Source organism: Paramormyrops kingsleyae, chromosome 5 (assembly GCF_048594095.1).
Source record: "Paramormyrops kingsleyae isolate MSU_618 chromosome 5, PKINGS_0.4, whole genome shotgun sequence".
NCBI lineage: Eukaryota > Metazoa > Chordata > Actinopteri > Osteoglossiformes > Mormyridae > Paramormyrops > Paramormyrops kingsleyae.
Genome location: NC_132801.1, coordinates 21116069 through 21138066, shown reverse-complemented (window position 1 = coordinate 21138066; position 21998 = coordinate 21116069). Strand labels below are relative to the sequence as shown.

Sequence of the window (21998 nt, the reverse complement as noted above, 5' to 3'; positions counted from 1 at the left end):
TTGTTATTATTATTATTATTTGTTGCAGACTATGTATCCTTGTTGAAGTCGTCACAGAAGGTGAAAGTAACGTTGTTTTTGGCACACAGTATTGCCATTTTAACCTCCGCATTTATGACCTGGTTAATGTTGTAAATGACCTGCAGACTACAGCAGGTGGCAGTTCTCGCGAGGCTACTGGCAGTTCAGTTTGGAGAGGCAGAGGAATTTTTAAATGATATTATAATACAGGAGATTTACGGGAAAGTACTAATACAAGAGGACGGCGGGAAAGAGGGGTAAAATACGGTAGTTTCCCGGCCAAAACAGGAGACTTGACACCTATGACCCCTACCCAGCCCTAACCTTATACATAAGTAACCAAATAAAATTTTGTATTAGTATTTGGTATATTAGTATTAGTATTTAGTATTTTGACTGCATTCACAAATCTTTGTGGGGACCTGAGAAAATGGTCCCCACAAAGTCAAAATATCAGGTTTTTATTACATTGTGGGGAACACAATGTATACAATTTCATCAATTACATATTGCCAGGTATTTGCATTTTTGCTTCCTTAAAATACTTTGAATAAGTGGTATACTAGGAAACTGTCAGTTTGCTCGGGCTCTAGGTGTCATGGTGCAATGAAGTGACCGGACCTCCCCATCATTAACACTCCAAGGCAGTGCAGCATAAAGACACCTGCTAGAGAGCCAAGCCTGAGCAAGCCTTTACTCAGTAGGAATACATACTCTATAGCCCTCCGATTCTCCTTACGGGAACCAAAGCATGGGCAGGTATCACGGCAGGGTGGGGGGACACTCACCGGACGGCCAGAGTACGCGTGGCCCTGGGGGCACTGTGGGTGGGGGAGCTGCTGGCACTCTTGGATAGCACCTCTGTCATTTTTTCTCCTCTGTCCCCTGGGAGAGTCCCATTATCTGCACTGTCCATGTCATGCCTGCAGCATGTTGACACAGTAGTGAAAACTGCTAGACTGTCACATTCTGCTTGACAAGGCCTCTATTGCTGCACACTCCCATTTAATCATGCCGGTGTGTACGATAGTTAAAACATGAGGTTAACCCTACTGAGACCAGTACTTACGTGACAGCAGACTGGGCGCAGGACAGGTAATCCACTAACACATCCAGACCTCTGTTCTCTTCATTGAGAAACTCCTTGGCCCAGCTAGGGGTGAGAGGATCCGCGGTAAGACATCATACATGGCCGGGAAAGATTCATCAGAATAAACTAACATGTAACATGTTTTCTTTGTATGCATGATGTGATATTTAGTATTCCTCTGTGGTTCTAGTCTCCACTGAGGTTTGAGTTAATCTGTAGAAGCCAGTAGCTGTAAGATTGGAACATGGAAAACCAACTTAAAAACCATCTCATTGGTGAAAGGCAGCAATCTGATGCATTGAGTGTTTCAGGAGGTCTTCACCCAATGTGATTGGTCCTCAGAGAAATCTCCAGCTCCCTCAGGACTTGGGTGGACTCCTGGGCCCGCCTTTTAAACTGACAGAACAGATGTGAGATATTTGGATTGTCAGTACATTTTCTAGAGGAAATTTACAGAAGTACAAGTCAAGAGATATAGTTTCAAAGGAAATAGGGAAGTTTATTACAATCAGTACTAATTTTGCAAAAAGTTTTTTTTTTTTAAATAAAGTAATAGTGTTATAGTCATATCTGTTTCTCTCCATATTGACCAGCTAAAAAAATCACAATCAGGATTTTGATTAGCTGGAATTAGCTTGAAACACATTCTTACAAAATACGGTTTGCAACTGAATATTTTCTTTAAGGGTATCCCTAAAATAATTCATGACACAGTTGAAATGCAAATTTCCAAAACTCACTCAGTCTAAGGGATACATTTTTGAGAAAATGTATATTAACTTAGTGAATTTTGGAAATTTAATGAAAATTCTTTATTGTATTACAATACTTTAACATGATGAAGAAGAGTGACTTTAGGTCATTGGTGATCTTATCTCAAAAACAAGAAAGAGACTGAGTATGTTTTGGAAATTTGCTCTTCTGTTTACTTGTTGATATACATCACCACAATCTGCTATTATTTAAGCACGTAAGCTTAACTAAAAATAGCACAATAGAGTTTACTGGTCTCTACCCAAAGCAAGTCTAGAAAGCACCCAGGAGACCAATTTGCGGGAGAGTTATTTTAAAACTGTCAGACCAGAGACTAACATAAACTAATTAACTTCCAGAGCGAAATCTCTATTATGAGTCCATTATGTGTTTTTTTTGCAGTCAGTATGGTCTGGATCATTCGAGGCATATTCAGAATGGTAGTCTTTAACATGGGGGAATTTTCCCATAGGTGTTGAGCAAAGAGGGGGACCTACCTTCCGAGTGACTCCTTGGTCCAGGTAGCTTTTCAGTTTTAGCAGGTATGTCGAGGGGGGGTTCTTCACCTGGAAACGTTCCTGTTGCCGAGGGCAGATAACCACAAATGTGTAGTCAGCTGAAGTAGTATTGGCATTTCATGGAGACATTGTGTTTGTCACTTTATTATTTGTTGAAAACTGATTATTTTTTTTACATTGATGTGTCAGCAATGAAGTGGTAAGCTATTCACTCTCATGCTGGAATAAACATATGTGTTTATTTCTCACGCTTGTTTATTTAGCTATTCAGTCCATCTCAGAAACGACCATGGCATGAGGTCAGACATAATAGGAAGCTTCACAGCCCCTCTGCAGTCATAAATATTCAGCTGTGTGCAAATGCAATCTTCTTGAGAGCTAAAGTTGAGGGAACACTAGCCAAAATATTGCCCGCATGTGTTTCCACGGTGACAGTGCATATGTGACACTACTGTTTGTGCCACAGGTAGTCAGCTGGCTTACTGCAGTTACCATGGCAATTTAAAATATTTATGAGGCACACAGCATGAGGCAGGCCTCGTGGCAACCACAAGGGTACTTGCACAAGGATGCACACGTTGGCAACGTGGGCAGACATGCTGACACTCAAGCGACGATCGCATTATGGCATGGTGCGTCACATTCTTCACGTATCGAATACAGGCAGCTCCGCAAACTGCTGTTTGAGCTCAGTCCCATTTCTTGTGGGCATCTTCTGCTCCTCACCTGGTCGCAGACGAGTTCCCACTTCTTTTCATTGTCATACTGGCAAAGGAGCTTCACCTTGTCTGGTGGCAGGTTCATTGAGTTCTGGATTGGGAAACGGAATACCGTCGTCAGTCATCACAGGCATACACTATGGATTACTTGATTTCATGGTTTATAACAGAGGTCACTAACAGGCGGACCACGGGCTGGGTCCGGACCCAGAAGCTGTCCCATATGGACCCGGACTGATAGCCAAAACATTAAGTTATTTAAAACCTGGTGGGATGCTTCTATTTTAACCGGCGCAGCGTTTGTAGTCTTTTCGGTAGTGGTTTAGCAGTAGAACCACCGTTTCCCACGCCAATGAACATCAAACACCTTTAACCGCCAAGCAAGATGTAGTTTGACTTATGCAGCCCTTTGTCTGCGCTAATGTGCCATTAGTGTTAATAGCAGCAGCAAAGCTAACATCCACAACCAAAAAGCTGCAATGTCCCTAACAGAGTGACTGGTCTGTCCTGAAATCATACAGCTGAAAAGTTTTCAAATACAGTATGTATTATATGACATGTTGGATAGACGTATTTTATTGTTGGTTTCATGTTTGTTGAAGTTTCTGCTTTTTATGTATAAAGTAATGTTATCTGTTATATAAATAAACTCAGGTGAAACACAAAATGTACATTTTCATGGCTGCCAAATATAAGCATCTGGCATGACACTCACGCTTTCAGACTCACGCTGGAAATCTTACGGCAAATCTATATTATTCCATTATAGAACCTAAAATTAGCTACGTCAAAGGTGTGTTTACATGGTTAAATACAAAAGCAAGACAATTTACAAGGTAAGAACTGTTACATGTGTGTGCAGACATCTCGAATTTAAATCTCACTCCAGCCAGCTGGCCGAAATTCTATGTCACGTGACAATAAAACAGTCAAAACCTTTTTGTATTGTACTGAATTAATTTGATTTGACAGTCAGGTACTGTTTACATGCAATGTTGATACAACTAATTGGCTACTTAAATATATATCACACTATATAGTTAGACATTATGATCTTCCGGACCTTTGCTTCAAGAAATTTTCTCTAACTGGACCTCTATAAATTTTAGTTGAATACCCCTGGTTCATAACCTTGATAATTTAACTGGACATTTTATAATTTATTTTGGTCATGGCAAGAAAGTCTAAACAAAATACTTGAAAAGCACATACTGATGAAGGCCTTGTACTGAAATGTCTGTATCACACTCATGGTGAATTATTAATTCACAAGAACACAAAAATACCCCAGTTCAGACCAGATTATTCTTAATCTGATTGTTTATACTGTCAACAACGCAACAGTGTATATTAATCTGAGATGGCAGAGCGGGGTTTTTAAAAAGACTTTTTTATGGACAAAAATTTGGTCTTGACAATTTCTGAAACAAGTGAATTCAGAATGCATTTTCCTTCTAGCTATGGATAAAAATTGAAAATGAAAGACACATTATTTACTGCTAATTTTTTAATGTTCATTTTTACTGCATAGAATATGTTAATAGGGATTTTGCAAATCATCTCTTACCACTTTAGATATTCAGAGAAGCTATAATTTCTATGTTCCTGCTTTGTTTACAGATGTGCTACAAGTAGAAGGCAATCTTCTTAAGATTAACGTTGAAACATAAAGCAGTGATTTAGTTCAAATGACACCTCATCACAGCTGAATACATGTTCGGCACTAAGATCTGCAGCTGGCTAGCAGCTCTTAGCAATGAAATGCTTCACTGGTAGATAAACTTCTGGCTGCTCCTCAGTGACGAATAACATGCCCCAGAGCATCAAACACAAAGTTAGCCCCACAGCCTCATGATGAAATAGTTCAAGCCAGCATTGTTGCGTTCCAGCGTTGCCTTTGAGCTGTGAAATTTAATCAATATTATGGTCAATTCAGCATTGCTACAGGAGGTAGTATGTTGAGCTGAGTCTATAAAAGGGATTGAAAGAGAAAGTGAGACTGCATCACAGCAATCTCCTCTATGAGATGACCCTCCTTCAACTGCTTCGACCAGAACATCAATTCATGCTGCTTGCAGGACATTGTGACATTTTTACAGAAAGATTTAAATAAAAATGTGATCTTAAGGCAAAAGGAAGCTAGAGAGATTTCTTACCCCTTCACAGGATTATCTTACTAGCTCGAGTTGTGTAATACCGAGGAAAATATTGAGTTCATAGTCTTAAAACACCATTTAACAGACTGTGGAAACATTTCTAACCACGAGTTCACCATGCTTATAAAAATTTTGCATTCTATTTCTAGCTCATCAATCAAAATTCCAAGACAGTCTTGTCTGACTTTTAATAGCAGAATGTTATTGTGACACATTATGCTTCTACCCAAAAGTACTCTGGGAAATTTTAAGGGGTTATATAGGTGGTTATACAAAAACTTGTAATTTTGTGTCCCACAGAAAAAAAAACTTCTCTGTAAACCTCAATAAACATCAAATATTTTCTAATTTCATTTTGCTGAAATGTCTTTTAGCATAAAAACATATTATTTTTTTGTTGTTTTAAAAGCAATTCAATTGTGAGAAGCAACTTGCAAAAAATATAAAACCAGCCTGTCCCTTTTTTGAGGCCAAAAAAGGTCAAATTACCGTAAACAAACTTAAACTTGTATGAAGCCTCAAGCATCCTTTCACTACTCATGCTTTTCATTTGTAAAATGTGTAAAATGTTGTTAAACAGAACAATTTAGTAGTTTTCATGAAAACAACCCTTAAGAGATAGAGGACTGTTCCAAAAGTTTCATTGTTTCCAGGAATTTGCATCTTCTACCTTTATTGAAGTTGGTTGTGAAAAGACAAGTAAGCGCTCTCTTCTTTTGACTAATTTTCTTTGAGTCGTGTAAAATCAGACAAGCTCAATGTCTCGACCCTGTTACCACAAAAAACATATTAAAAAGTTTTTTAAAATTTCATATGTACTTACACAACAACGTATAAGCCTCTCTTGAATGCACACCATGTCATGTCCTTTACTACATGGCTAGTATTGGCCGCCAATAACATTTTTCGTCACCCCTGTTACTGTCAACCCTGTTATTAGCAACCCTGTTACCCTAGGGTGGTAATGGTTGACAGAAAATATATGCTTTTACATAAAACTATATTCTTCTCAATGGTATTTGCAGGTTAATTCCTTAACTAATAGAATGCTACAGTGAGTTGAGGTTATTAACCTATACTTCTCCATACACTATCAGAGAACTGGGTTTTAGAAATTAGCTTTATCATTCATTAGTTTTTTTTATTATAAGTTACTACAAAATATAGGTTAGTGTTAGTAATAACGGGATTTATGCGTTTGTATTATATGATTTGGTAGGATGCCTCTTTCTGCAGCAGAATTGAGATTAGATATTTTGGAAACACTTAAAGCAGTCATATAAGAGCATTATAGATACCTTCATAATGCATTATAATGCATTTATGAGGTATTATAAACATGGCTATAACTAGTCATAACACATTTCAGCCATGGTTATTGTGCATTATGAATGCTCTATGAACCTCTCATCACTGTCATCATTTTTCATTATCTTCTATGCTAAAACCTCTTGATAATTCTGCCTCATATTTTTTGGTCCTGTTGAATTAAAGTTTATGTCCCATCATAAGTCAGTTAAACTTATAACTATAATTTAAATAAGCAATATAACCAATATGGTAACTGTTTTTAACCCTGTTACTGAGGTGTCAACCCTGTTACACCCCTTGTATAAATACCCCTGTTACTGTACTGTATATCCCTTAGTATAAAATTCTAATATCATTTAAAAAATGAAAAGACAATTGTACAATTAACTTGTAAAATAAGTTAAGTGAGACCAGTTATCCATCTAAAGAAATTTAGGAATTATTTTGTTTTCATGGCCCTTTCTTAAAAGATGAACAGGGGTCATGAAACAGGCATGGATGTTGATTATTTGCAATAGTACACTTTAAAACAAGATAGGCGGAAATGGCATGGCACTTCTTTGGGAAAGGTAAGGATCGATGAATCCAAAAAGATGCTTAAAGGATTTTAAAACAGAAATTTGAAAATAAAACATTGAGTGGGAAGTGGCACATATTCGTATAATTACTCAGATATTCATTAACAGCATCCACAAATAATTGGGTGAATTAAAAAAAACTGCAAAATGTGGTGAAAACAGTGAGCAATTAATACTGTCACGCCCTGCATCCCTTCCCCCTCGTTCTCTCCCCTGTGTGGCTCTAATAAGCCACACCTGTTACTTGTTTAATATTACATCTCCTTACAGCCCTCCTGTGGATCACCCCAGATGCCTCTGCTCCCTGTACAATGCGTCTTTCAGTCCTGCGATCCCCAGTCCAGGCATTGATGTCACTACCTGCATGTGTTCCTCAGTGTGCCCTGTGCTTAGTGTTCCTGCCCGACCCTCCCTACTCCATTTTGAACCCTCATAGTCTGTTTCCTTTGCCCTGCCGGTATTGTAGTTTTCTTTAATAAAGCCTCTTTTGGTTTTCCTCCACGCCTGCCTTCACCTCCGTCCTTGCACTCGATGTGATATAGGGCGCGTTCGATTTCAATGCGCCGCTTACAGCGCTGGCTTAAAGCAATGCATCATGATTAGATTTTTTTTATTATTATTTATTTTATTTTATTTACAAGAACTGTAAATGATTAGATTTTTTGTCCGACTTCAGCCGGCGCTACAAAACGTCACTACGCGTCACCATGTCACATGGTACAAAAACCTCGCGAGAGCAAGACGACTTAAGACAGATCCTGCGCCTCTGTAAGGACACAATTTTGCCCTTATTGGCTGAAGAGTCACACGCATGACGTTTGTATCCCAAGCAGTATCGATGCGTTATCTGCAATTTCTCCCAAAACGCACGTAAAGCAGTGAAAACTGGTTTTCAGTTAATTCACATGGCAAAATAAAGTTTAAATAAATGAAATAAATGCTCTAATAGTACACGTCAGTTAGTTACTGTAATGTTGCGCTGCTTTATTTGTTTAATCGTCTAGTCTGTGAAGAACGCATTCAAGTAAGAATTGCATTGTACTGTGTAAGTGACAATAAAAACTTTGAATCCTAGGAATAAATGTATTTGACTTTTTCCCTGGCAGCTATCTTTTTACACAGGGCCACTATACACAATAGTTTATTTTTTCACTGCTAACAGTTTGGATCAGGAGTTGGTTATTGTAAATGAAGTATAGAAGTTGTCCGACTTGGCTGCAGTCACTTCATACTCCATCCCTGCAGCCGCCGGCAGATCTTGCTCCACGTCACGTCGGCTGCAGACAGACCTAAGCCCAAGTCGAACGCACCCACACTTATCGAACGGAGATGGGGGGCGGGAAAACTATATAATAGAATCACATTATATACGAAACAGAAAGGAACTTGCCTGTCACTCATTCAACAGAAATCAGAAAAATGGCAAATGAGACGCTCGCTGGTGCTGTATTGAAAGGAGCCGGGTAAGATGATCATGCCGGTTGACATGAATCATTTAACGCGTTCAACCGGGGTTACGGGCCCGCAGTGTGCGGTCACCACGGAGCACAAGGCTGTGCAGTTCACCGGCGAGCTGTATGGCCAAAGTTGTGCTGATGACTCTCGCATCATCGCTGCAAAGTTACCCAATTAGAGGATAACCCCATCCATCTATCTGTCCGTCTACCTATCTATCTAACATTGTTTGCCAAATTATGTCTTACTTCGACGACGTAAGCTATGGTTTACAAAAGTGAATTACTATTTCACCGACAGGAAGCTCATGCACTGCTTTCAGCGCCCAGGCTGCGAGCCGGAGCGCCGGACGAGCGACGCCGCCCGTACCGCAGTCTCCTTGCCCGGTGGAGGGGAGTCTCACTGCAACACTGCAGCGCTCCGTGCCCGTCAAGCGTATGAATGAACGCTGCCGCAGTCTGCATCTCCCCATTAACTTCCCGTCCGGCGAACCCGGTTCATCAGCGCGCTGCAGATTGCCCTATATATACAGTATTCCGGTTTACTGGATCGCGAGAGACAGGCTACACTTACGCCGCCTCCGGCTCCATCTCCCTAAATTTTCCAGCACCCCAGCAGCGCTAATTATAGGTCGTTAAGTGCCAGCTGCTATTTGAAAGTGGGTTAGGTGACAGGGGACTTAAAGGCAAAATACGTCACTTCAGAATACTGCCCCACTGAGATCACCAAGCCCTCGACATTTTGGTTAACTAACGGTATTTCTCCATTTACTTAGCTTTTCAACCAAAAACAGCAAGACAAATGTTATCTAAGCCTTTCAAGCTAAGTACTTTTTCTGGGAGACCGACACAAGTTCTCATTGGACGTTAATCTTCAGCTCCTCTGTGCCAGGCCAGGCTTTTATTTTTCGGTCACCCGATTATAGATTGATATATTAATGTAATTCCCCAGGCGGCCGGCACAAACTAGAATATATAATTATAAGGTCTGACCTTCCAATTGTCACCTCTTTTTTATTCTCTAGTGCAACAATTAAACTCTACACAATTTAACCGATTCACGACGTTGTCATAAACCTCTAACGAGGCTGAGAAACAAATTACCTCTTACAGTGCAAAAATCACATTCTCACAATTATATTCCAAGGTTCTTTAGAAACGTTGCTCAGGTGTAATGTGACAATAATATCTCACTGTCAATATCACATTGCATGTGGACAGTTGAACAATTAACAGGAAATGTTATTAGAACTATAAGGCTGCACCTACTGCACGCTAATCGCCAGCAGTAAGCATAGGTGAAAGAGTAAAGCGCTTTATGATTCTGTTCAGCATTCGTAAACACTTTTCCAGTATGGGGTCACAGTGAGCGTAAATAGCAGGACAAAAAGCAGGGGCTACTGTGGAAGAGACAGCAGGGAATTAACACACACACACACACACAGACCTGTACTTTTATCTTTGTGGGGACTCTCCATTCATTTCTATGGGCAAAACCCTAATCCAGCAATGACAACCTTAACCCTTACCCAGCCCTAACCATATAAGTAACCAAACAAATACAAGTCTTTTGGCATTTTCAGTTTTTTTATTGCAATCACAGATTTTTATAAAAACGGAATTTCTCCCAATGGGGACAGAAAACACACACACACACACACACACACAAATTGGTCTATAGCTATATAAATGGGGACCGTCCATTCATTTCTATGGGAAAAACCCTAATCCCAATCACAACACCCTTAACCCCTACCCATCCCTAACCTTAACCATAAGTAACCAACCCAAATACAAGACTTTTAGCATTTTTACTTTATTGATTGCATTCACAAATGTGTATAAAACTGAGGTTATTCAAATGGGAACCTCAAAAGATGTCCCCAAAAGTAAGGAAAATTCAGGTTTTACTACACTTTGGGGACAATTTGGTCCTCACACACACACAGGTACGTTTTGAGACAGAAGTTCACCCACTAAGGACATGCAAACTCCTCAAACACAGCTGTGGGTGAGAATATAACCCACAACCTTCAGATGTGAGACTGCAGTGCTACCCACATAGACACTGTGCCAGACTACAATATAATTATCATCAATAATTACTGTACCGTCCCAAAAGAAGCTCATATAAAGTAGAAATCTGCACGTCATACCTGAACCGCAATCCTGAACACTGCTGAATACAGCATAATGTGAATTCTGTCATTAGAAATCAGTCACACCAAGCACGTCAATACCCTGCACTCTCTAACCCCACACACAAAAAAGAACCATGGAAGACTAGCCCTGCCTAATCAATGACAAGCCGTAATTATTGCTCAATCGATATGGCGTGATTGGAGTTGCCAGATTGACCGTGAGAGGCATCTATTTATCAAAGATGTTCCTATGGTTTCACAGCAGCCAGGGAGTCTGGCTCACTGCCCGAGAAAGCAGATGTACTGTAGATTGTACCCTACGCCGACTGACACCTCTATTGAAAGAGCCAGTGCCAGTCACACAGTCTCTGATGCTGATGCGAGTCTTCTGGAGTCATCTGAGGACCTCGTGAGTATGCAGAGATGGGGTGACCTCTGACCAATTCACTTTAAACAGACATGTTCCTGTACACCCACAAGTGATGCGGCTCATTTCCTGTCAGATGCTACAAGGGGGGGCTTATTTACAGTTAATGCTGCAGCACTTAAAGGAAATTCACATTCTGCACTGTGGTAGGATGTCTCCAAATGAAATTGATAGAAGGCTGGGACGGCAAACAAATAGCTGCATGAAACTAAGACAGGTTCCATCGTTGCTCTGACACTGTCAGGACCTTCTGAGAATACAGTTTTTTGCTCAGCACTTCAAGCAAATCCAATATGAGGCTTGGGCAGTCTGAGGCAGACATTTTGTTTTTCAGATTAATTTGTCATACTCTCTCTTTAAGAGGGGCCTTGGTTCAGATGGACTGATCATAAAGTATAACATATTGATTGGGAACTGACCTCTCTCATAGGCCAAGGACAATTACATAAACACTTCTCTGCACTTTGACATGCATAATTGAACACAAATATCAATATTTATCCATGCATAGCTGGAAACATGCTGCAGACCAGACCCTTTGACTATGTTATAGTGCAATATTTATACTTCATAACCACTGATTTTAAATGTTAGCTTCTGAAAATATGAAAACTATGCTTAAATGGGATAAATTTAAAGTGTACTTATTTGAGTTACTTTTCAGCTTGCATTTTTTGTCCTCAGAAGGAAATGCCCAGGGTCCATCGGCAGCACTCTGTCTGGGATTTGAACCAATAACCTTTCCATCACAGATCAACATCATTATTCAATAGCATACCAGGCAAAATGCTCGGTTTACATTTGCAGTCACAGAGTAACCAGTCACCACAAGTGGACAGGAAGTGATTAAATGGCGAGCAATATCACTGACTGACCCATCCATCAAAGCACAATCAGTGTTAACAGATGCCCCTGAGGTCAGAATCACAGGCTGGAGGTGCAGTTGGAATTCATAAGTGATAAGCTTGGAAGATATCACAATATTATCATTGTGATATCAACAGCCTTGACACAGTATATTAACTTTGCTTTGAAGCGATAATCCATGATGCTGCCATTTAACTGCACACACTTATTCAAGGGCGGATGAGGACATTACAGGTCCAGAAAGTAAAAATCCAGACCAAGGTTTTGTTTCAACCACCCAGTTGAGTATAAAGAGTCACAGTCACAGAGTACACAGTTGATTGGTTGAAACAAAATCTGGATTTTTATTTTCTGGACCTGAAATGTCCACCTCTGTTCAAAGGTACCAAGAAACCCCACTATATGCTGTTGGGAAATGTAGCCAAAATATTGACATATAAGAGCAGATCTCACCTCAATAATTAATGTAGCAACTAGCCTAACAAGTTCTATAGCAAAGATGAGTGATTGGTGTGTATGCATCTGTCAGTTTTTGGTTTTAAGCTCAACAGGGAAGGGGACCCAGGAAGTTTAAATGAATTGACTTGTTGCATTTGCCCAGATATTTAAAAGACAGCAGCACCACAAATCCTTACTCAAAGTTCATCATCTAGCTGAATTTTTAAAGATAAGCAAGGCTGCTTCACTCTCAGGTTCAGATGCAGCCAGCCATTATTGGGGTGTTGTTGAAATGCACCAAATACTAAGATGGGACTAAGTGGAAGAAATGCACAAATGCAATCATGAGACCATACATTTTCACACAGTGGGCAAAGCTTCTTTTTATAGATACATGGAAAATGTGACTATGCGGTCCCAGGCTACAAATGCTGCAAAATTCACCATCTTGCGTTCGTTTTTGCTTAGAGGTAAAAACAGCTACTAGAAAAGAGAAAGAGCCTCATGTACTGCTGTTGGCTGGATCTGCTGAGGCCATGCTCTCTTTATTTTAATATTTTTTTAAGCTATTAAAATTAGAACCTTGACATATGTATCTAATAAACACTGTGCTAGAAAATTATATTTAAATGATCTTCGTATCACCTCAGTATTTGCACTTACCATTCAAAACCTCCATGTATTTGACTATTCACTTGCCTTGTTTGGCCAATCAATACCTTATTGAGTTATTTCTCCGATTAAATCAAGTAATTGAGTTTTGGTGAAATTTAACAAATACATAGAATAGTGGAGGTGCCCCTAAGGAGGGTAGGGAACTTCTACAAGATATCAATAACATTTTGGAGAAAAGTAGAAATATCCAAAGAAATAAATTCTTTAGTTTTCATTGTTTTACCGTTAATTTTCTTGTTAAATTTAGCTTTTTTCCCCCGAGAAATATACTTAAAAGTACTACAGAGATAAATAGCTTTAAACATTTTCTTTGACTTTGCACAGTACTGTATATATATAGAACTTACTTGGTAAGTGAAATAACATCTGTAGCCTGTTGCTTTACAAATGCAGAAGCAATTAGCTTCAATCCATATATCTAGACATTATTTTCATCAGCAAAATTAGAGTGCACATTTTACTTTTTTGTTTGTTGCAATGTGTTTTAATGGCTGTTTGGAATGTGATATTTTTTTTAAATGAGCATATTTTTTTTATATGAACAATAGTATTGTCTGTAATGAGGTATAAAAACGGCCTATCAGAAGTTTGCAAAACAGCATGGCTCAGTTCATGCCTGTAAACCACCTTGTACTTGGTGAATTATTTAGTTTCTAACAGAATTTTGAATGGTTGCATAAGTAAAGAGAAGATACACAATGAATTCAATGTTCTTCATTAAAGACACTTAGCCTGACCACTTGAGAAACAGGAGATTACACCCGAGAAACTCCAAATGCACGAGAAACCAGAAACGTTTAGTTTTGAGAACATCAAGGCAGACTAACACAGCAGTTTGCTGCGACCTCAGTCAATATTTATACCTGACATATATCTGACCCTTTGTCTAATTAAATTATTTTTAACTGGCTTGTGGCAAAGTCAGCACAAGAAGTTCAGGGGTGAGACCACAGAAACTGTATTTGCAGAGACACCGCCTCGTGCTCCGGGAGAAACAACCGTCACACCCTCCTGAGTAATGAGGCAGCGCGTGTAAGGCCAGACTCTAGACAAAACTTATAATTAATACACCAATACACCTTCAATGCAGCAACTTTTTAATGGAATTATTTATCTGTTACTCTGAAAAAACATGAAGAGCACTAACACCAGAACCGGCTTAGCTATAAGCAGTGCATGTAGATGTTTATGGCCCTGAATTATCTGCATTGTGGAGAAAGTGAAATGATCACCTGTTTTCTTGCTAGGGGGGGCCTCCCACATAAAACTTTTGGCCCCTGACGAGGTAGAGCTGGACATAGCTAACATTTAAGATGAGAGGGATCGAAGGAATAAAACTTCTTACTCATATCCAGTATAGGGCTGAGGTGAGCCTCGGATAGCATGGGGAATGAGACAGGGGAGACCCCAGAGGGGGATGTCAGCCCATTCCAAGTCAGACATTGACACACTAAGAAACACTCCTTCACCTAACCCCATGTTTGCAGGAAGAAAGAGGAGCACCTGGAAGAATCCCACATAAACAACGGCAGAATGACCAAATTTCACCCAGCAAGCTAGAGGGGGTGGAAACAGACCCTCAGACCTTCAGTCCTGGAAGTGTGAGGCCACAGTGCTCACCAGAGAGCTACTGTTCTGCCCTATAGACTAAAGCGAATGTATTTCTGGCCTCCATTGTTATTCCCAGAATTCGCTTACAGCTACATGGTTACAGAAGCATAACCATGAAAATATCTGCACGAGTCCATCCCTTAAAATGTACTCAAGGCACCTACTGTATACTTACACCCCCTTTATTTACATGCATTTGGACCCTTGCCTGCAAATGAGGGATATTACAGTGGGCAGGTGCCATGTGCTACTTCACCGGGGAGGGGACAAATCCTGGAAATTCAGAAAGGGGAACTTTTTAATGGAGCCGACTTCTACCCCAGTCGAGGGGTAGCAGGGGAAATATCAATAAGGCCTTCGGTGAAAGCTCTGATACGGAGGTCATTCAGAAATAACCATGTGCACACACATGCGCATAGAGACCAGCTCGAGCAAGTCACGAGTTTTTCTTCAGTGATTGCCCAATGGGGGCTACCTTGACTTTCCCATCTTAATCAGACCGTTTAGATCCTTTAAGTAGATGGCACAGTGAAACCAAAAAAGCATCATGCAGGGCTTTCTGAAGGGCATTGCGGTGTTGCAGTCAGTCTTGCAACCAGCCAAAGGCTCATGCTACAGTATGAAACCTCAACTGTATGGTTTCACACCACCGCCTCACTTCATTTATCGGCTGTGTGAAGTCATCCAAATACACCTTTTTTTTAAAAAAAAAAAAACACATCATGCAGGACGAACAAAAGTCACACCCTCATTACATCATGTGTCTATATGTCGTCTTTTCACCCTTGGGGCAACTTTCTGACTTTTGCTGTTAAAAAAAAATACAAGCTGCTGCGTATCTTAGATTCTTTCCTGTCTGCCTCTTTCAAGAAAACATACCTGCACATGGCAATTTGCATTCAACATAAGAAAAATTAACAGTATGGAAGGAGATATCAAAATAGGAAGGTGGAGGCCAATGAATTTCCTGCTGAATAGCTCCCTCTGTCTTGGGGATATCCACCAAGACAGACACCTATTAGAATTTATATACCATGTAACATCCTATGTAATATAATAAAACATGTCAGTGAAACCATTAATACATGGTTATAATCAATAAAACATTATCACTATCGAGCTCAATATATGGTAATAATAAATTTAAACATGTTGGTTATACAACAACCTAAATGTAAGTGAAGTTTAATAATAATTAATAGAAACATGTTTTTAAAAAAATATTCTTAAACATATTTTCTTGATGTGAACACTTGCTGCCACAGTAAGGGTAAACTTGGAAAAAGAAAATACCATGATATACTGTGAAAAAATACAGTGAAACAATACTACTTAGTCCTATTCCAGAATTACACTTATTTACACTTGGTCCTATGCCTCATCATCTGCAATACTGTCATTTTAAATTTTGACAAAAACAAACCTGGTTTGCGGTCTGATACTTTGTTAGACCATAGACTGATTCTGCAGCAAACATGCATGAAGGGGACGTCTATGGGAGGGGAAAAGGTGCTTTAATCCCTGGAACACCTCCTCTAAGGCCTGGAGCCAGAGTCCTGCACCGGGTCGGGTACCCGCAGATAGTTGCTGAAACGGGCGGATTTTAATGTTCTGGAATTTTACGGGCGGGTAATTCATTACACATGGGCGGGTAGCAGGTCAATCAAAACAGTATTGTAGCCTGCAAAAATTACATATAAGCGAAAATATCTATGTATTAGACTATCATGTACAAATTGTCATCATCACAGTGTGTTCAGTATGTCCGGGGGTACCTTAGATAACCGCCTCGACAAACATTCACATACACGTCTGAATCCTTGCTGAAGCGTGTCGTCGTGTTCTCTCTTTCACGCTCGTCACAGTATGGATAGCTTAGATCTATCTGATTTGATTTTGTGTTAAACGGACTTTTTCGTTTCAATTAAAAATTTATGTAGGCCTAGCGCTTGTCACGTTGAGAGGTGCATAGAAAAAATAATTGTGTGTAATTTATCATGGATACGGGCGAGTAATGGGTGGAATGTTAATGGGCCCGGGCGGGTGCGGATTTAACTTTGAAATAATCACGGTGCACGGGCGGGTGTGGTGCTGTACTGTGCGGGTGCGAGCGGGTGCAGGTCTCCAAAAGTGGACCCGTGCAGGACTCTGCCTGGAGCAGACGTGGCAGGAGACAGTTTACATGGACACATGAAATTTCCGTTACGATAAATAAGCAGAATCTCTGTGGCTCAGTTACTGCTTTCCTTCTACTGATCTTAGAATCCATCTTCTGACGCAATGACAAAAATTAGCTTGAAAGGATCTGATTGTGTATATCGCCATGATCCAAGCTCTAAAGCATGCGAGACAGGGATGGGGAGCGCAGAAGAGCAGCAGAAGAGCGGTAGACGAGCAGTAGTCTTCGCAACCAGCCAGTTTGGCTTCAGCCGAAGGGGCATACGGGAAAATCAAAACGAGCGCAACGGACAGTCTGATTTGGGATTCCAGAAGAGAAAACATTGTTATATTATGGGTAATAAAGCACAGGTGGATAAATTGAGTGGTGACTTAACTCACCCTACCCTCCCCCATGATGACGCCCCCCCCCCCAATCATATTGTAATGCTGACCCGGATGATACATCCCTTTGACTCCACACACACTGTACATCTTGACTAGCAAGCAGGCTGCTCTGTATGCGCTGTGTGCACTCAATGCCTACGCCTGTGTGTCTGAGGGGGTGTGTGTGGGTGGTGCTGGCGGGGGGGGGGGTGCAGGGTGGAGTGAGCTATCTTTAGAGCCTCACAGAAGCAGGAGCAGAATGAGATGCTTCACTTAAGAATCCTGCTGTGTCAGAAGAAATGGGTGCCAATGTCCGCCCCGACCCTAAAGCTACACACACACACACATACACACACACTCATGCCTAAATGCTCCGGCATCCTCAATCGTCAGATCGGGGAGGGCTGGTGGGCAGGATGCATAGCAAAATAGCCCCTGCGCTGTCACAGTGAGGCCGTCAGGTGATAATTAAGCAGATCAGCACAGTGAGGATCAGCCATCTCGCTGCATCAGTAGAGCAGCACGAGTCCTCGGTGCTCAGCCACCGGAGAGCCATTAATAACACGTGTCACAGGTTACCTGCACCGACTGAAGGGCTCCCAGAGTGTGAGAGTCTGAAAGCGTGAGAGTCACGCCAGATGTATGAGTCTGAAAGCGTGAGAGTCACGCCAGATGTATGAGAGTCTGAAAGTGTGAGAGTCACGCCAGATGTATGAGAGTCTGAAAGTGTGAGAGTCACGCCAGATGTATGAGAGTCTGAAAGCGTGAGAGTCACGCCAGATGTATGAGAGTCTGAAAGTGTGAGAGTCACGCCAGATGTATGAGTCTGAAAGCGTGAGAGTCACGCCAGATGTATGAGAGTCTGAAAGTGTGAGAGTCACGCCAGATGTATGAGAGTCTGAAAGTGTGAGAGTCACGCCAGATGTATGAGAGTCTGAAAGCGTGAGAGTCACGCCAGATGTATGAGAGTCTGAAAGTGTGAGAGTCACGCCAGATGTATGAGTCTGAAAGCGTGAGAGTCACGGCAGATGTATGAGAGTCTGAAAGTGTGAGAGTCACGCCAGATGTATGAGAGTCTGAAAGTGTGAGAGTCACGCCAGATGTATGAGAGTCTGAAAGCGTGAGAGTCACGCCAGATGTACTGTATGAGAGTCTGAAAGTGTGAGAGTCACGCCAGATGTATGAGAGTCTGAAAGTGTGAGAGTCACGCCAGATGTATGAGAGTTGGCAACCCTGCTGTCACTCTGGCTTGCAGCAGATGGTCCAGACTGATGCTAGATAGAGCCTTTATAAAGGCCAGTATTCTATGGGTATCAGAGCGCAATTTCAGTACTGACAATATGGAGTCACAGTTTGAGTGGCTTTTATATCTGTGCGCCCTGTGGGCCCCACTGTCATTACAATACCAGAATTATGCGCAGGACCCCAAGGCCTAGTTACACTTCCTTGACACATCCTCCAGTCTGTTCATTGTTTCACCAAGGCTTTTTTCTTTAAGATGACATAATGTATATCATAACAATTTATTTCAAAGTAGCCTGTGAGACCAGGCACTGCTCAGCAGAGCGACAATGCCACTAGTTCATGGGAGGAGAAAAAAACACAGAGTGACAGTGAAACTACCCTACACTATAAATGGGTCCAACTCGGAATGTAGACATTTTAGCAAGTGAGCAGTAGCTGGAAATAGGGAAAGTGGGGAATCCCCTGGCCTAGAGGGGGGGGGGGCAAGAATGTAGTATTAGAGCACTATCTACCGTGCTGTCAATCAAAGGGAAGACAGACAGAACATAGGCAGAGATAATAAAAAAAAAACCTGGGCATGCAAAGGCTTCTGAGGAAAAGAACGAGAGACACCAGGTGAGAGGAGAGAAAGACCAAGAACCTTACAGGATACACCGAATCACGCGTGATAGTATATGCGGGGGATTATGCTTCGTGTAGGTAGACAAGTGTAGCCCTTAAAATACACAGGGTATGAGTAAGAATGGTGGGTCTGACCACGTGACAGGTTCCTTCCTCTCTGTGTGCTCCAGAGAAACTGACTCACTCAGGGTCATTCGGCGCCTGACTTTACAGTTTGGACCTATGGATAATACACAGGCAATGCTGTTTGCAAACTGCAGGTTTTCCACAGCAAGCATCTCTACACTATTTGTGGGGACAACAAGTCACCACCTGACAATGTCCCAAAAGGGAATTTATCTGTTTGCTGGCAGTACCGTGGCGGATTTTTGAAGCGAGTTATGCTCTGATGTCCTAAACAACCCTGATTTAGAAAAAGTTACATCCTCATGAGAAGGAAGTCATGACATCTGATAGTAGTTACAACATCAACTCCAAAGAACAACGAGTTGTACAAGTTCCATCCTGCTATTTTTTCCCTGTATAAAAGAATTTCTAATAAAAGCGCTCTGTTTTCTTTCCAATTTACATCATAATCTTCTTTTCAGGGAACATCTCGAATGGATATTTGAGGAATATCGAGATCAAAAACAGTTCAAAGAACAGAGAAAATTCACAGGAAGAACCAGCAGTGTGTTGAAAGCCAGTATAAAATTTGAATTTCTAACTGAAATTCATGCAAATAAGCCTTCATGAATAGAGAATGTCTTTGTATTATAGCTTTACTACAAGAGCAGCAAAATAAATGTCATATATATATATATGTGTGTGTGTGTGTATATATATATATATATATATATATAAAGAAAAACCAAATAAGCAACCAATTCTTTTTATGGAACAAAATTCAAGGGGAATTGTAAAATTCTTCCATGACTCAAGAGCTGGGATCTTTGCTCTAACTGATTTCATACTGTTAAATATAGCAATGCAAAGCTTATTTACAGTATATTCTTCTGAAAACGACAGTTTGAAACCAGCATCAGCTTTTAACATAGGGGGGGCCACCTGTTGCAGACCAGCTGCTCAGCCACCCACTCCCCCCCACCCCACTTTAGCGGCGTCCCCCGCCCACGACACCCTGAGCACTTTCATTTCACAAAAAATAAATAAGTATGACAGAAAGGGATTTTCCGAACAATATTTACAGAGTGTGACACCCTTATATTTTACTGCTGGACACTTCCTCCAGCAACGGGATGGTGCTCAGCTGTGATAATAATCTTTCACTTTGCCTGTCATACAAGTTTGAATATAAATACAGAGGAATGTTGTCTTATCCCATCTTACTCTCCTAGGAAACGCACAAACAGGTGAGAGTGAAGATTCAGCTGGAGCGCAGGAATTTTGGGGTTAAGGTTCTTACTTAAAGGCCGAACAGGGATATGATCAGTCTGCCAGCTACAGCATTTGAATCTGTGACCTTCCAAGTTTGAATCCATAGCCCGCACACTGAGGTTTAACACAACATGATACAAAGCAACATTTTAAGACCTTCAAGCAACATGAAAGCTTGTGCAATACCCTCAAAAAAGTAGTTTCTTTACAGTTGTAGGTATTTAGTCTGATACATATGCACATTCCTGTATCTCTCACAGTGATAATACTACAGTGTTTCAAAAATGATGAGAGAGAGAGGCAGTGCGACTGGTCTCATGTGTTTGGTATTAAGAAAAAACAGGAAGCTCAGGTATGTCCAGCCAGAACTTCAAACATTACAGGTTTCTTTGTGATCTCACTGTGAGAAACACCCAAGAAATGCAGATGAAGATAAATGCTGACATTCCTTAGATTCTGCAATGAGGTGATTGCAAAGGGAATGCTACTGCGACAAAACATATTTGATGCACGAGAATGAGCAATTACTTTGTACAAAACATGAAAGTGGGGAAAAAATCTGCTGTTTGAAAATGGTTGTTTCAATTACTCTTTTTGGAAAAGGGGAATGACTTAATGTCATGGTCCTTTGGAACATCATAATTTTTAAGTTGGTGTGTCGAGTCATACTCTTGAGAGCTATGAGTTGAAGCATTCTTGCAAGAGTACTGAGTCTCATTTGGAGCCAGGTTGTTGCTCAGAAATCAAGCATGAAATCTCACTTTCACAAATTCAGACTCTACAGGTTTTAATACAATGGACCCTTCAAATCTCTGTGCCACATATAATGACGGGACTGTCGACCACAGAGCCGGAGGCCGATTGTGACATTGAGGCCACACGTGTGTGTGAGTGCGTACGCATGCCTGTTCCTCTCCGTGGGCCCCGCACACTCACCAGCACCGCATTGAAACGCTGCTCCAGCTCGTCCTCTGGGGGCATGGGCGACCTGGGGGGGGCGGGCTGCTTCTGTGGGACCGCCTGGGGTAAGCTCGCCCTCATGCTCCTGGGCTCTGTCCCAAGGGGCATCTCCATGCTCCCCGCAGCGTTCCCCATGACTGCGGCAACTCACGAAGCCACACGCTGATAGCCGAATGGGCTCCCAAAGCTCACGGTAGTTCTTCAGAAACACGTGTCTTAGATCCCAGGAGACAAGATCCAGGTAGAAGAATGACAACAACACAATGGTAAAATTCCAGTAAACAGCCAAACCTACGGAGGAGAAATGTCCAGGCAGGCCTTTCACAGCTTCCTGTGTGAGACGTGGCTCGATGTGTCAGCCACAGCTGGCCTCAGACACCTTTCTTGACCCCAAGGGAACAGTCCAAGAACACGCTGCAACATTGTAACTAGTTTCTTGTCTTCATTTTCTCTGTCAAAATGATAAGACGGTGGCCAAAAAGATCTGAAACT

The 21998-nt window shown here is 41.2% G+C and overlaps 1 protein-coding gene across 3 annotated transcripts in view; it reads right to left on the bottom strand.

Moving 5' to 3' along the window:
• Positions 1 to 21641, bottom strand: part of fmnl1b (formin-like 1b) — a 37343-nt gene extending 15702 nt beyond the window's left edge. For 2 of the 3 annotated variants that reach the window (XM_023809249.2, XM_023809250.2), the window contains exons 1-6: positions 21483 to 21641; positions 3109 to 3192; positions 2362 to 2442; positions 1434 to 1507; positions 1091 to 1174; positions 810 to 944 (exon numbers count right to left, since the gene is read on the bottom strand). In XM_023809249.2, coding sequence (XP_023665017.1) covers positions 810 to 944; positions 1091 to 1174; positions 1434 to 1507; positions 2362 to 2442; positions 3109 to 3192; positions 21483 to 21641 — 617 coding nt within the window. Of the gene's footprint in view, positions 1 to 809; positions 945 to 1090; positions 1175 to 1433; positions 1508 to 2361; positions 2443 to 3108; positions 3193 to 7506; positions 7647 to 21482 lie in introns of those variants that run through there. The other variant, XM_023809251.2, reaches the window with a different exon arrangement.
• Between the last annotated feature and the right edge of the window lie 357 nt (positions 21642 to 21998).